Raw genomic sequence first — 15,535 nt, forward strand, 5'->3', positions numbered from 1 at the left:
TGACTAAGGAGGTATGCTGATATGCACGCCATCGCCGGGGCATCTAGGCCGCATGACTGGGCTATGGCTTGCCAGGGTTGAGTGCGTGCGAAGCCGGGGTTCGGGGCTTCCATGGCCCATGTCAGCCAGTAGTAGTTGCAGACTCAGCAGCGATCGTCACACACAGCTGTACAGAGCCAAGTACACCTTCGCCCGTATTGACGACCAAGTCTACTACACATGCATTGCAGTGTACACGCATCCAGGCAGATCATGTACATATATAAAACATCGGCTTCATGTTTGCATCGCTGTGCTTCGCTACAACCCAACCTTGTTGGGCCGGTCTGGCAACGAGGCAAGGAGGACAGAATCAACCACCGGTCTGAGGAGTTCTTGTGGCGGCGGAATGCGTGCCGCGCCTGGGCCTAGAAGAATATCCCAATCTCAGAGATTCGCATGCACCTAGGGTAGTATTTGATGAGAATACCTAGTCAGGCACAACCTAGCTGACACATGGGCATAGATGCCGACAGACTATATGGATGGGAGGAGGGGGGGGGGCGGAACTGTCGTCCTGGCGTGGGCAATCACCACGCTCACTAAAGGGAATACCTGCTCTAGACCCGACCCACTATCTCTACCTAGACTACTTGACCTCAAGCGCTGTATTACTTGCCGTACATAGTTTGACGGCATACAGCATACAGCATGTCCAAGTAGCAGGCCGGTTCATTCAGCTACTGCCAGCCACCAATCGAATCTACCAACGTAGATTCGGCCGTACGTGCGACGACAAACCTCCAGTCTTCACCAAGAAAAAAAAAATAAACCCTCTTCCACTGCATGCCCTGCCTATTCTGGCCGAGAGACTACCTACACCGACGCCCATACCCTTGCATCCAAGTATCCCAATGTCTAAGAGGCACCCCTCCGTGCCCGCCAACAAGCATATCCTGAGTGTTGCTGCTTGGTTACACGGATTCTGTTTCAGTCCTCCACTTTAGCTACCTATCCTAGGTATATACAAGCAGTGTGTGGCCATCCGTTTCTCCCTCGGGGGCTCTGGGCCTGCTCCAGGTAATTCTCATGTTCTTGCTGCTGTTGCCTCCCAACCGCTCAGTAACCTGAGCACTCGCACGTACGACGGCGGAAATTATTGGGCCTTCTTGTCTTGCCTCACACCGTCTTGTCGCCCTGTCTCGGTCACGCGCCGAGCAAATATTGCCATTGTGCTTGTCGAATCTCAAGGTACCGTGCACCGGGTTGCGTCGTTGCAATCGAGGGCCGAGCCGACTGCTAAGGGCGGTGGACGGTCTTCACTTTCCGCCCAGGTTTTCCCATCCGCAAAACGTCACAGCCCACACCGGGGCCAGTGGTCCCAGTAGGCCATATGGCTGGCTTGTGACATCGGCAGCTAGGCGGCAATACAGCTAGAAATTCATCATTTTGTTGACTCAAGCAAACCTGATCACTCCCCTTCTCCCAAACATGGAATCTGCGGCACTAGAGTCCCAGGCCAGTACGGCGCCGCAGTCTCGCTCCCGCGACCCGTCTCCCAGCCGGGAACGCGGCGATGAAGACTCGGGGCCGAAGAAGACGGCAGTGAGGAAAAGAACGAAGACGGGCTGTCTCAGTATGTTCAAACCGCGGTTGATGTTTATTGCTACGCCATCTTCTCAGTAAACCGCTAGACCGCCCGCGCATATTCTAACCGAGCACACTAGCATGCCGCAAGCGTCGAATCAAATGTGACGAGGGAAGGCCAACTTGCAATAACTGCATCAAATCCAAGAGGCAGTGCGAAGGCTATAATCAGCGGGTTATATTCAAAGACCCCCTTGGGGCATTCTCCCCGTTTGGCCCTCTGGTTTACCCCCAGCCTTCACCCCAGGCACTCGTGCGCGAGCAGCAACTTTCGGCGGCCCAGAAGTCCAATGCGCAATCACTCCAAATCATCGCCCCGAAGCCGCCGCACTTGGGATACCATCCTGGGGTCCTGACCCCCTTCGATCATGTCTACAATCCGCAGCTAAACCACATGCCCCTACAGTCGCCGCCTCTAGGTTATGATCCAAACTTGTGTGGTCTCCAGCAACCTTCTGCAGCTGCAGCCCAGTACCCGTACCTTTCACCAGAATCCGATCATGCATTTCCTCAGCACCCATGGGGCCAAGGGGCACTCCCGGACCAACAACTGCCCCAGGCTGCGCCGCACCTAGACTTCTCTCCAATATCACCTACCGAGTATGGATCTCTTTCCCAGTCCAGTGCTTCACCAACCGTGCCACAATGTGCCGGCGTTCCTTTGCATGGCGGCATTCCGGTGAAGCTGGAGTGCGAGGCGTCACATGATGCCGAGATTCCAGTCATTGGCAGCCAGGTTCCTCTTGTACCCGATGACGATGCTTTGATGGGAGACTCGGACGAAGAAGGTCCTATAAGCAGACACGATTCGGCCAGAAAGCTGAAGCAGTTGGGACTGATAGCAGCAAAGAGGGCTAGTAACCGGTTCGACATGTTTGGGACAAAACCCAGAACATTCTCTGGCTATGCTGATGCTGGTGTCCTCGTATCCTACGAGCCAGATCCGTCGACTTCTCCTCTCAACGATCCCAATGTTGCCGCAGTATTTTGGCATTTCGTCAACGTAACTGGACCGAGTATTTCGATTTATGAGCGCCATTCGATTGATCTCTCGTTGGCGAATATACCGGGACAAAACGTGCAAACACGCCAGCACATTTGGGCTTGTAAGCTGACCAGAACCTATGAAATACACTTATACTGACTTATATGCAGACAAATTTCCTCTCATGGCTTTCAGTCATCCTGCCCTTCTCCAAGCCATGCTTGCTTTAGGCAGCCTCCAGATTGCAAAACTCCAACAAGTCCCGCAAACGGCGTCCCTAAAGCATTATCATCTCTCTCTCAGGCGCGTAGCACGTAACATTGGGCGTCCAGGAAGACGAAACCAACCCTCAAACCTCGCAGCGACACTACTTTTAGCCTATTACGAGGTATGGAACTCTGACCACGAGAAATGGAGCAAACATCTTCTCGGTGCTCGGTGGATCATTAAGGATATTCCTTTTCGACACATGACGAGGTCCGTGATGATAATGAAGCGGAGGAGTCGACAACGAGCGAAAGCTCAAAACAGCCAACGGCAGAGTTCGACAAGTATGGGTTATGGCGAGCCAACAGCCACATTTGGAGACTATGATGACCTATTCAACCCACCGCAAGAGGAGGTCAACTCTTCCTATTCGAACTGGGATCAACTCGATGCCCAACTGCTCACCGAGATCACTGGCAAGCACACGACCATTGATGAGCTAGGCATGGGCTCCGAAACGCCACCATCTCACAAATCTGCTTACCGTAATAATGTGACCGAGAAAGATGTGGAAGAGTTTGAGAAACTGAGTGATCTATATTGGTGGTACTGTAAAATGGATGTTTACCAGCACATCTTGGGTGGTACAAAGTTATTGTAAAAAACGACTTCACTGCATACCCGGATCATACTAATCTTGTTTGCAGCATGGACTACGACCACTGGCTCCAATGCCCCCCACGAGCGCCGATAGGCCGTATAGATGCAGTGTAAGTCACTTTTCCCTCATCGTAAATTATTAGGGACCCGTAGCTGACTTTGGATATCAAGCTATGGTACAATTGATCACTTGATGCTACTCCTTGGGCGTCTAGCAGCTTTCACTTCTAGGGATCTACCGCGGAAGCGCAAAATGTTCAGTCTGAGGGGCACTTTTGGTGGCAGCGGAGCGCCGCCGGGGACCTTTCCCGGCATGATGCCCGCTTCCGGCCGTGTGCCGATGCCCATGGGGTTTAGCCCACCGAGAGAGCAGCCCTCACCAGCTTCAGACACGCTCGAGGATGCCGACCTTGATGAGTTGACCAGTGCAGCGTACGGTGAATGGGCATCTATCAAGCATGCCTTCGAGGTCATCCGAGAGCGTTTCGGCGCAGAGTTTGTGCAGATGGACCCGGACCTAGCGCCCCCTTTCCAACCCCTTTCGGCCCTGCTGCACAGTACAGGACTTACGGTATTGCGGGTATCTGGGTCAACTACTATATGGGGCTGATATCATTGTATAGGGCCCATCCTGAGATGCCGCCCGTTGCTATGATGGCAGCAGGCATGAGCGCGCATCAAACAATGGGCTACGCAACAGAAATTGGCAGGATTGTTGCTGGCCTTGATGAAGACACTGAAAATAAGCCAGCCGTCAGCACCCTGGTAGGAGCTGCTTTTATTGAGACCTCATTCCCGTTATTTGTGGCTGCTGTACAGGTGAGCAACCCCCTTTTATTTTCTCGGGTCTGTGAGGAAACCGTTCACTTCGCGCCGAAAAGTGAAAAAATGAGCGATGCTGACGATTTTGGGCCCTTATCTAGCTACAAGACCAAGATCAGCGGCACTGGATCGTCCGCCGCATGCACGAAGTGGCGCGGCTGACGGGGTGGCAGTCGGCGCGCCAGATCGCGACCGGGTCCGAGTCGGCCTGGACCAAGACGGCCCAGCTGGGCCAGGGTCCCCCGTACTCCCCGCCCGACAACCTCGACCGGTCGGACCCCAGCGTCGGCGCGCCCTCTATCTGGGGCCAGCCCCGCAGCATCCAAAACCGGATACAGGAGGTCAGCGCCGACGAGGGCAATAAGCTGGTTCTGGCCAAGAGCGAGCGGGCGTTCTACGCCCTCGGCCTGCTAGGCGTCCAGGAAGACCTGGAGAAGCTTGATCTCGTCGACACGGAGGACAGGACGTCGCAGTAGGGGAGGTACTACGGTTTTCATCAATCTTGCGGCTTGGCTTGGGTTTGGGTCGGGGAAAGTTCTGGGAATATATGCTCTTTGGTTTCAAGAAAACGGATATCCGTCTTATAGAAAAACCCCTAGAAGTAAGCGATACGGGGAGTCAGCGTTGAATGATGATGGGGACCGGCGCCTTTTGAATAGCAACAGGCGCGTCATGACCTGTCCCTCCCTATCTGGGCTGAAACGTGGTGTTTTGATAGCTCATTGGTCAGTACACTAATGATACATAATCATGATGAGGCTGGCATATCTTCCTGCATTGCCGCAACGCCTGGTGCCAGTGGTTTGGCATCCTATGGTGCCCATCTTCTTCTAGATTTAATCTTCTTGGTGACCACCGATCTATCTGGCACGACATCTGATAGGCAGAAGGCATCATAGCGGGTTCGTGAGTTCTGAAGGACCGAGATACCCTTTAGTTAGCAGGAAGCCGTGCGACGACCTCGGCCATCTCCTCGTCCGTGTATATTCTGAAACCACGCTCCTTTGTCACGCTTGCAAGTTGCACGTTCTTGGCATCCAGCTTCTCCTCCATCACCTGCTTCAGCGTCTTCAGAACTAATGTCTCGGCGTCAACAATCGTGAGAGACTATGGCAAAATGTTAGAATTGTGTATATCGTGAGGCGGTGAAACCCCGCCGGTCCCGCATCAAGTAGGGGCTTACCTTGTGGTATTCGTTCTGCAGCTCGGCCTGCGCACCCTCGCTTCCGGATCCAATGGCCTTGGCGTCGTAGCGGTAGAAGGTGCCGCTGGGCTCGGCGTGGTAGAGCTGGGGGCCGTCCTCGTCGTAGCCGGCGATGAGCAGGGCGACGCCGAAGGGGCGGGACATGATGCTCTCCTCTCCGTCGGCGCTCTCGCCGAAGCGCAGGGCCAGGTCGCAGATGGCCTGGGTGCAGCTCTCGACACGCAGGGGCTCGTTGTAGTTGAAGGCGTGGCTCTGGGACTCGACGCGGGCGTGCTCGACCATGCTGCGGGCGTCGGCCTGGAGGCCCGACATGGCGCACCCGATGTGCCGGTCGATCTCGACAATCTTCTCGACCGACGACGTCTCCAGCAGCGTCGAGGTCACTCGCTTCTCCACGCCCAGCACCACGCCCTCCGACGTCGCGACGCCGATGGCGGTGCTGCCCAGCTTGATTGCCTCGAGCGAGTATTCGACCTGGAAGAGGCGGCCTTCGGGGGAAAAGGTGCTAAATGAGGCGGTCCGGGGTCAGCAATTCGCCATGGCCGTGGGTGCTGCATGCTGCTATCTGTGAGAAAATGGGTAGGCTACGTACTTGATGCCCCGATCTGTTTGGTGAGGATAGGTAGGTTAGCTTTTGTCGTGACCCCTCCAAGTGACCGGCTTGGGTATGTATGTGGATGTGTGGAAAGAACAGAACGTACCGTATTCAGATCTTGCCATAAACATCTTGGCGGTTTCTGGGGGTTTGCACGTCGGGTTATGTGTGAAGATGCGAAGCTGGTTGTTTGTTTGTCTGCGCGGGCGATGATCAAATGGTGGTGGTTGACGTTGGGAAGGCTGATGAATGGACGGAGCTGCTGCTGCTACTACTGGAGCTCCCAGGTCAAGGCTACTACTCTACTGACGAAGCTCCAGCTCAGTCGTCGTTGACACCACCCCCCAGTTGACCAGGTGCCAGGTACTTTTAGGTACATACGTACATGGGCGCTTGGCACAGGGCAATGGCGCTAAAAACAGAGCCGCCCGAATTGAGATCAGGTACCTCTTCCGAAGTAATAGCGGATCTGCCCAGCCTAAAATCAAGCACAGCACTGACTTGAGTGCCTGAGTGCGCCTCAAGCTCTCCAGCTAGCACAGCTGATTGACGAAACGCGACGCGGTTTCTTGCCCAATGCAGCTTAATTGGCTGCCCAAGTCAACCAACTCTTGTCAATCGGGAAGAAAGTCAACAACCGCCCGCCGATATATTCTACATAATCCCTGCCTGATGCTTCCGGCACAACGCCCTGGGGTCGCAATTCCAAAACCGCTGGATCCCAATGTCGCCAAAACACCAACATGTCATCCAGAGTCTCCAATTATGCGGACCGGCGCAGTAATGGCAACAACAACGACGATGCGAACCCGACTTCGTCAAGACCCCGCATGACGTCCGGGCAGCATAGCTTCAAAGCAGAACATCGTGAATCGCGAAGCGGCCCTTCGCCGCATCCTAGCGGTTCCTTCACCAGCACTGCCCACAAAAGGTCAGCTTCCGGCAACCCTCGGCCGACCAGCAGGAGCGACCGGAGGACGGAGCGCACGACCATCACCACGAGGGAACAGCTCGTGTCGCGGGCCAAGAGTCCCGACAGAAGATCCCGAGACTATGGTCCGTCTGAGAGATGGAAGACAAAAGAGCCGTCCAGGCATCGCGCAACCGAGTCGAAGAGGGAGATACCCCTCGAGGCCCCTCCGAGTAGGTCCATCCAGATCTCCAATTCCTGCCGATCCTGTAGTCTAATAAATGTTCGCGTTCAGAAGTATGGGAGCCTGTCGCCTCGTTATCCAAGCCCTCGACTGCGCCATTGGCGCGCCGTATAACCGTACCTCCACTGGCGTCAGACATGCCCATGGCCCTGCAACCGCAAGCTCTACACCAGCTCTCTTTGGAGGCGCAGGAAGCCGCCATCATCGAGGATCTGCTATTCGTGTTCATGGGATATGAAGGACAATACATCCGCTTCTCCTACGACTACAATCCAAGCGAGGAGCGAGATCAACTGACCGGGCCGACGTATAAAATATCGCCCGGTTTAGATCCCAGCTTGGAGGACCTTACGCAGTCCATGCTGAAGATGGCAACACATTACACGGCTTTGGGGCACTTCGTTGATGTCCAGAGTCGCGAAGAGTTTGGTGCGGTGAACCACGCGCTATGCGCGGCTATTAGGAAGTACCTGCATGAATACCTGATCATGGTTGCTCAATTAGAGACTCAGTTCCTGACGAACGACTCGTTTACGTTGCACGTTTTGAATATACACACCCTTCCTACGTCCCAGATCATGGCCCAGCTTTACTTCCTGGCACGCGAGTTTCTGAAAAAGAACGGCATGCTTGACGACGAGAGTGAAGAAGAGTCCGATCCCGAGGACATCGACCAGATTCTCGAGAACCTGAAAAAGGGGGGCGATATCATTCCTGGGAATGTGACTGGGCGGAAAGTGTGCAAGGGCGGCGTGGTGCTCGCCATGATTACCAAGAGGCTCGAGACTATGTCAGGCGACCCGGCAGCTCGGTCTTTGCTGACGTCTTTGCTGCGCGATGCAAGCCGGCCGTATATGGCGATGCTGAACGAGTGGTTACACCACGGTGGTATCAACGACCCTCACGGCGAATTCCTGATTAAGGAGCAGAAGAGCATTACTCGAGAGGAGCTGGATAAGGATTACACCGACGACTACTGGGAGCGCCGGTATACGTTGCAGCGCGAACAGGATATCCCTCTGCAGCTTGTAGGGGTAAGAGACAAGGTGCTTCTCGCGGGCAAGTACCTCAACGTTGTCCGAGAGTGCGGAGGAGTGGATATCAGCAAAGTCGCCCAAGACGTCCCGGTAACATTTGACGATTCCCGGTTCCTAGAGAACGTCAACAACGCGTATGCGTACGCCAACGAGTCCCTGATGAAGCTGCTTCTGACGACGCATGCTCTGCCTGCGCGACTGCGATCACTAAAGCACTACTTCTTCCTCGATCCGTCAGACTACTTCACCTACTTCCTAGAGCTTGGAGCGTCCGAGTTGCGAAAGCCGGTCAAGTCTGTTAACACCGTCAAGCTGCAATCGCTTCTCGATATCGTCCTGCGGCAGCCCGGGACGATCGTGTCTTTGGATTCTTTCAAAGAGGATGTTTATGTGGACATGAACGAAATCAGTCTCATCAAGATGTTGCAACGTGTGGTTAACATTACAGGCATGGAGCAAGGCGAGGTATTGCAACCTTCTAGTGCGGCCTCTCTGGAAGCAGAAAAGAATGCCAATGGCTTCACTTCTCTGGAACTCAACTACAGTGTGCCCTTCCCGGTCTCTCTGGTTATTAGCCGGAAGACGATATGGCGTTACCAAGCTCTCTTTCGGTATCTTTTGTCTCTGCGCCATCTTGAATCTCAGCTATGCAATACATGGCAGACGCACAATAATGCCATAGTGTGGTGCCACAGGTCATCGGCCCGCAGGATAGAAATATGGAAGCGGCGGGTATGGACATTGCGTGCCCGTATGATCGTCTTCGTACAGCAGCTGTTGTATTTCTGTACTCTGGAGGTGATCGAACCGAACTGGCAAGCTCTGATGTCCAGACTCAAGATGAAGGACGGCAGTCTCGAGGGAACGGGAAAGCCCGATCGCACAGTCGATGAGCTGATGCAGGATCACGTGGACTTTTTAGATACCTGCTTGAAAGGCTGCATGCTTACCAACAGCAGGTTAATCAGGGTATGTAACCAAGCTCTACCTGCGTGAATGTTCATGTGCTGACTCTATACTTGCCTTCAGATCCACTCCAAGCTGATGCAGACCTGTACACTGTTTGCTGCATACTCGAACTGGTTATCAAGGGAGTTGGAAAAGGCCGATCCGGACCTGGTGGGTAGCATCAAGCCGCCCAACATGAGCGACGAGCAGTGGAGGCGTTTTCAAGCGCTCAAGCCCCAAAAGTCGCACAACGACAGCGTGGCGTCTAACAAATCCATGTTGGACGAGGAGTCCCGGGTCAACAACCTCTTCGAGATCCTCAAGAAGTACGAGACCAACTTTAGCCGGCATCTGCAGATCTTGCTCGATGCCCTGAACCACTATGCCGCCACGGAGACGGTGGTGCTGCTCAGCCTTTGCGCCAGACTGGCCACGGCGAACCAGGGCACGGAGTTTTCCGGCTTGCGACATGATGAGGACATGGCCGGCTGAGCAAGGTTGGGACATCGTCAAGCAGGGTAAGGATACTTGACATTCGGGGAGGGGAGGCACTGGGAGATGGAGAAACATACGCGGCTTTTGTCCGATGTTTGAGTGCAAAGATACCACATTCAATTCGAACTTTCGTTCCACATTACTCGCAGCCCTGGTGAATGAATCATGTCCACTACAAGATGTACTCGTCATAGATGGCTCTATAGGCCCGGGGTAAGGTTCGTGATGGTCGAAGTGGCTTATTGTCCTCAGAGAACAACTTGCGGATTATAGGCGGTGTTGTCCCCTCCCCTATCATTCTTGTGTCGGCCCATGACGTACCCAACTACGCACTGATATGGGTTAGATGCAGCGCCTGGAGACTTGCCAAGCTCAATGTCCACCCCCAGAGGCTTGGAACGTATAGGGACCAACTACATGTACTCTCGTTTGCTGCTTTCGACAGCTAACTATGTAGCTGTTTGGCAGTGTGATGCTCACGACTACGCATGGCATACGCTGCTTAAGGGTAAAATGCCAAGCACCGCAAACGCCTTCATGTCTGGCATTCAGGTTGACCATCGTCACTTAAACGGACAACAGACAGTACTGAGGTTCTCCGGCAGGCCTCTGACGTGTGGAAGGACTAACCATGAAGCAGACTTGGCAGTAATATTATGAAGAGTGTATTTAAGTTGAAACCCGCTTGCTGTGTCCGTCTAAATCTATCAAAACAATACATCGAGAATCTATAATCGCTGAGTCTGCTGTAATCACGACTTTAGTCCTCGCCACGCGCTAGTTTGGCGTACTCCTTTTGTCGTTCCTGTCGCTGGTGCCAGATCACCCACAACGTCACCACGATCCCCAGGGCGCAGGCGCAGAGCGTCACCATATAGGCCGTCCAATAACAATTAATACCATCCTCGCACGTCCTGGTCCCGTTGGACTCCATGACCGAGTGCGCGTCGAATACGGCACCATAGAACAGGTTGAAAATGTTGCTGCTGACGACGGGTGACAGCGTCATGTAGCCCCAGTTCTGGCTGAGGCCGTGAATCCCGAAGGACTCGGCTACGATGGAAGGGAACACGCCAAAGAGGAAGCCGTATCCCAGGCCGCTGAAGCCCGAAACAAGGCCAAGCATGTGCGGATTGACAATCTTCAGAGCACAAATCTGTGCCACCGCAAAGATGCCGCTTGCTATGACGAGGCACCATACGCGGCTCGCCTGGAGCAGTTTGACCAGCAAATCTGAACCCATACCTGCAACATATCAGTACAATGCACATTGCTGTAGAACCATGAAAGTTGTTTACTTACCACTCAACAATCTTCCCGCGAAACTGCCAATAGAAAGGATAGAAACATGCATCTGCTGGCGTAGCACAAGCGTCTTATCATCTATCGAGTCATCGTAGTGTTTCCACAATGCTGTCACGTCGTTTCCGATGTTGCTGTCCCTGGTCAGCGCCTGTTCGGTAGAGAAGGTGGTTGCTGTTCCCTGGCGGTAACTTACTTGATGGTCATGAGACCAATGCCGGACAAGATGCCCATGATAACCCATAGTTGCCAGAACTCCACATTCTTCAGCAACGCCCAGCCGCGAATATCTACACGATGAGAACGATCCAAATCAATACTGCTCTGCACAAATACTTCACCAGGTAGCGACGACGACGTGCTCGCCCGCGACATAAGAGAAGACGTCTCGTCTAGTTCCTCAACCTCATTTCGACCCCCTTTGCCGGGGGCGGTCTCCGCCTCGAGTTCAACCGCTGGGTTGCTTGGGGGTTCATGGTCCGGAGCCGGGTCGTCGTTGTTTGAGGCATCATTTTCATGTATTGTTGTATTATTAGATGACGTACCAGGTTCAGCAGGCTGGCCGTGATGGAAAGCAGAGCGCCTGGTCTTGGATTCGTGGGACATGGAGCGGCGTAGAGTTTGCGAGTCCGACAGGCCTTCCTCGCCCGACGAGACGGATTGGTAATGCGGCGTGTGAGGATAGACCCTCAGGAAGAAGAAGCCCACGAAGGTCATGGCAAAGGTGCCATAGGCCAGAAGCATCAAGAAGCGGCTCGGGTCTCCGGGAAAGAATAAAGAGCCCATCAAGGAGAAGAAGAAGGCGGACAGGCCAAAGGCGGCGAGCGGGAATGCGGTAGCTGTGCCTCGGTGGTGAGGCCAGTTCAGCGCCGAAGTCTTGACGGACGCATTGAAGGCCATGCAGCCTCCGAGGCCGGTCAAGTAGGAGAAGAAGCACATCAAAGGCACCGATCCATGCCCCTCGCTGTAGGCCACATGTAGAGGGTAGTATCCGATGCCGAGTAGGATGGAGCCTAGAACAACTGCCGGGCGCGGTCCTTTGCTATCGATGAGCATTCCGATGGGCACTCCGGCGGAGTACATGCCCAGGTTGCCAGCCAGTCCTATTATATTGCTTTCGGTCGCCGATAGGAGCAAACGGTCTGCGAATTGAGGCGCCCATGCTGAGTAGACGTACTGTTCCCGAGTCGGTGCGGTTAGCTACGAGCATATACAAATCGTCGCGTTTGGTACCTGGATCCTGGTTCCTGAAGTCAGGTGCTTGGCTGGACTTGGAAACTCACATTCGTCCCGCAGGCTAGGGATATGATTGTCGCAGACACGCTAGACACGATGCGTGCCTGCTGGAGGTCCTTATCTAACGTCATGCTGGTGGAAGTGCGATATCGGGCTGTCCATGCAACTCAGGGGATGGTGGGCGCGACGGTGGGAATCGGACCAGAGCTGTGTACTGCACGAGACCAGCGATCAAGAATCTGGCATTGAGAAAAAGAAGGGTATCGTAAAAAGGAGTGTATTGGGGAAGGGGGGAACGACAGATTGAAAAGGCTAGGGAAAGGTCTACACAGGGCAGATAGCAGAAAAGAGCGTCGGACGAACAAGTGCTGATGTGTTCGGCTCGCTATCGTGGAACCCCCAAGCACCAGGAAGTGCGCACTACGTATGCGTGCTTATCAGAGGTTATCTCCCCCATAGTTCCAGTCCCTGGTTTGTATCCCGCGGCATCGGGAGTGCGCCGGGTGGGTGGGCAGCGGGTTTCATGCAGCTCCCCAGCGCACCTAACTTGCAGGTACCGGCAGCTTGATACTGGATGTGTCTTAGTTCGATTGCGGGAGCCGGCCTGGGAATTGAGGGTCACTGTAACACCTATTTAGAGACTTTGTGCATCGCCATACCTACCTCCTACTTACACGTGTAGTTCTACAGATGAGTCCAGAAATGAGTCTACAACTTGGAGTATGGTATGTAGTTTTTGGGCTTGTTTTGACACGTACGGCAAAGCGCAGAGCGGAAATTGCAAATTGTGCCAATTGTCTCGGCGGCCAGGAGCGGTGACCCAGAGCATTGGCAGTTGGTTTCTGTTAGCAATGGGTTCCCAATCCAGCCCTGATGAGTGGCGGGCAAAGCAGCGAAACGCAGGCTGCCAACCGATTTTAAAATAGCACGTACGTACCTGAATCCGCTGCTGACGTTATGTGACTAAAGATCGCCAGGACTAATACACTTGTACGCGGACTGTCCAACTCGCATTGCTCTTAATGGGAGATATGTTTACATGTACATCAGTATATTTGGATATCGAAACATTGTCCAGGAATTATAGTTGAGTCTTATAATGTTATGTAGAATACAGCAGTAACAAGAAACGTACGTACATATAAATTTATACGAGTCTTTCATAAACCTTAGATACCGTGAATCATCATGCGACTCGTGACTGGCGCCCCACCTTTGACAGCCTGTGCAGGTGACGACCAAGACCGCGGTCGGGCTTGCTGCATTAATTCAGGCTTGCGACAAGCGCCTCTCTCAGATTACCCGCCCATCCATCCAACAATAACAACTCCGTCTGGCAAACATCCATTTCCATCAACAAATACCCCCATTTGGATACGAGACGACCGAATAAGGCACGATGGGTGCTCTCCTATCCCTTCCACTGCTGGCCGTACCCAGCATGGGCACAGTAAGGCTTCCTTTGTTCCCGCGCATCGCACTCTCTAACGCCGTCTTCGCCACATAGCTCGTGTCCTTCGCTGCCAGTTGCTGCGGTGCTGCCACATGCTCGATGGTATGCAGCGCATGCGGCAAGTGTGGCAACAGGTAAGACACCCCGTTCAGTTCTGCCGTTGCAGTTTCGCAGCGAAGCTAACCCGCGGTTCAATAGTGTTGCCACCCGCATTGCCTATGCGCTCATGCTGCTGGTAAACTCGGTCGTGGCATGGGTTATGCTCACGCCATGGGCCGTCGAGAAGCTACAAAACCTCATGCTTGATTACGTCAAGATCAACTGCCCGAACGGAGAATGCTATGGACGGCTGGCTGTCCAACGAATCAACTTCGCCCTCGGTCTCTTTCACCTCATCTTTGCCGGTCTTCTCTTCGGCGTCAACAACACCAAGAATCCGAGAGCTGCTTTGCAGAATGGTTTCTGGGGCCCCAAGGTCATCGCCTGGGTAGCCTTTGTCGTCCTCTCGTTCCTGATCCCCGACGAATTCTACGTTTTCTGGGGCACTTATATCGGCTTCATCGGTGCTATGCTGTTCTTGATCCTCGGTTTGGTTCTTCTGGTTGATCTGGCCCACACTTGGGCCGAATACTGTCTTGAACAGATCGAGAATACGGATTCCAAAGTATGGAGGACTGTTCTGATCGGGTCAACTCTGGGCATGTACCTGGGATCTTTGGCCATGACCATCGTCCAGTACATCTTCTTTGCGTCCAGTGGATGTTCCATGAACCAGGCTGCCATTACCATCAACCTTATCATGTGGCTCGGCGTCTCCTTTATCTCGGTTCATCCCGCGATCCAGGAGCATAATCCGAAAGCTGGATTGGCACAAGCTGCCATGGTCGCCATCTACTGCACGTACCTCACCATGTCTGCCGTTTCGATGGAGCCGGATGATAGGCAGTGCAACCCCTTGATTCGTGCTCAGGGTGCCCGGACAAGTTCGGTTGTTATCGGCGCAGTCGTCACTATGCTCACTGTAGCTTACACCACTACCCGCGCAGCTACCCAAAGCCTAGGACTGGGAAACAACCGCGGTGGCATCCGCTTGCCTGACGATGATGAGCATGACCTCGTCACACAACAACCCGGCCGGCAGGACATGAGAAGAGAAGTATTGCGGCGAGCTGTGGAGGAAGGGAGTCTGCCTGCCGATGCTCTGCTGTCAGACGACGAGGATGAAGAGTCGAGTTCAAAGTCCTCGAATGACGACGAGCGGGCAAGCACGCAGTACAACTACTCTGTCTTCCACGTCATTTTCTTCCTGGCAACCTGCTGGGTTGCGACTTTGCTCACTTCGACCTGGGGCGATGAACAGGTGCAGTCTGGGGACTTTGCCCCTGTGGGACGAACGTACTGGGCCAGCTGGGTCAAGATTGTGTGTGCTTGGATCTGTTATGCTATGTACACCTGGACTCTGGTAGCCCCCATTGTCCTGCCTGAGCGCTTTGAGCTGTCGTAGGCTACAAATATGTGTTAGCATCGTTGGGTGTGGTGGAGTTCTGGGGGCTTGGGTCAATACTGAAGAATGGGAGAGCTATGTACAATCATAAATATCATTAAACTAGTCTTTCCTGTGTTGGCCTCCAACTCGCTTTTTTATAATGAGTCTATCAAAGCTTATGATTTCTATGACTTGGACGTACAACAGAACGCAACAATGCCAAGGATTTAGAGGAGAGGAGAGTGCCAGGGTGCTGGTCGAACACAGCGAAAAGCACATTCTAATGTACATTTCTCCTTTTGATATACAGATATAGTACGGCGCG

General features: G+C 53.6%; 5 protein-coding genes across 5 annotated transcripts; 3 read left to right on the plus strand and 2 right to left on the minus strand.

The window, feature by feature from the left end:
• Window positions 1–1,470: 1,470 nt before the first annotated feature.
• PG985_004947 (uncharacterized protein) lies at window positions 1,471–4,776 on the plus strand (the record flags this gene model as incomplete). Its single annotated transcript, XM_066824716.1, has 7 exons — window positions 1,471–1,661; window positions 1,699–2,732; window positions 2,782–3,469; window positions 3,526–3,588; window positions 3,650–3,973; window positions 4,102–4,297; window positions 4,402–4,776. 7 exons carry the CDS (start codon window positions 1,471–1,473, stop codon window positions 4,774–4,776), a joined length of 2,871 nt encoding a protein of 956 aa, XP_066687876.1.
• Window positions 4,777–5,233: 457 nt separating this feature from the next.
• Window positions 5,234–6,230, minus strand: PG985_004948 (putative 20S proteasome subunit (alpha5); the record flags this gene model as incomplete). The annotated part of the gene is made up of 4 exons (XM_066824717.1): window positions 5,234–5,407; window positions 5,484–6,009; window positions 6,097–6,109; window positions 6,206–6,230. 4 exons carry the CDS (start codon window positions 6,228–6,230, stop codon window positions 5,234–5,236), a joined length of 738 nt encoding a protein of 245 aa, XP_066687877.1.
• Window positions 6,231–6,842: 612 nt separating this feature from the next.
• On the plus strand, window positions 6,843–9,730 carry PG985_004949 (Spindle pole body component; the record flags this gene model as incomplete). Its single annotated transcript, XM_066824718.1, has 3 exons — window positions 6,843–7,242; window positions 7,305–9,259; window positions 9,320–9,730. The coding sequence occupies 3 exons, from the start codon at window positions 6,843–6,845 to the stop codon at window positions 9,728–9,730; spliced, it is 2,766 nt and encodes a 921-aa protein (XP_066687878.1).
• A 763-nt stretch (window positions 9,731–10,493) lies between these two features.
• PG985_004950 (uncharacterized protein) lies at window positions 10,494–12,402 on the minus strand (the record flags this gene model as incomplete). Its single annotated transcript, XM_066824719.1, has 4 exons — window positions 10,494–10,978; window positions 11,036–11,169; window positions 11,232–12,235; window positions 12,319–12,402. The coding sequence occupies 4 exons, from the start codon at window positions 12,400–12,402 to the stop codon at window positions 10,494–10,496; spliced, it is 1,707 nt and encodes a 568-aa protein (XP_066687879.1).
• Window positions 12,403–13,670: 1,268 nt separating this feature from the next.
• On the plus strand, window positions 13,671–15,228 carry PG985_004951 (uncharacterized protein; the record flags this gene model as incomplete). The annotated part of the gene is made up of 3 exons (XM_066824720.1): window positions 13,671–13,721; window positions 13,779–13,858; window positions 13,923–15,228. 3 exons carry the CDS (start codon window positions 13,671–13,673, stop codon window positions 15,226–15,228), a joined length of 1,437 nt encoding a protein of 478 aa, XP_066687880.1.
• Window positions 15,229–15,535: the final 307 nt, after the last annotated feature.

Source organism: Apiospora marii, assembly GCF_038362585.1.
Source record: "Apiospora marii strain CBS 49790 chromosome Unknown utg000003l_segment0_segment0, whole genome shotgun sequence".
Classification (NCBI taxonomy): Eukaryota; Fungi; Ascomycota; class Sordariomycetes; order Amphisphaeriales; family Apiosporaceae; genus Apiospora; species Apiospora marii.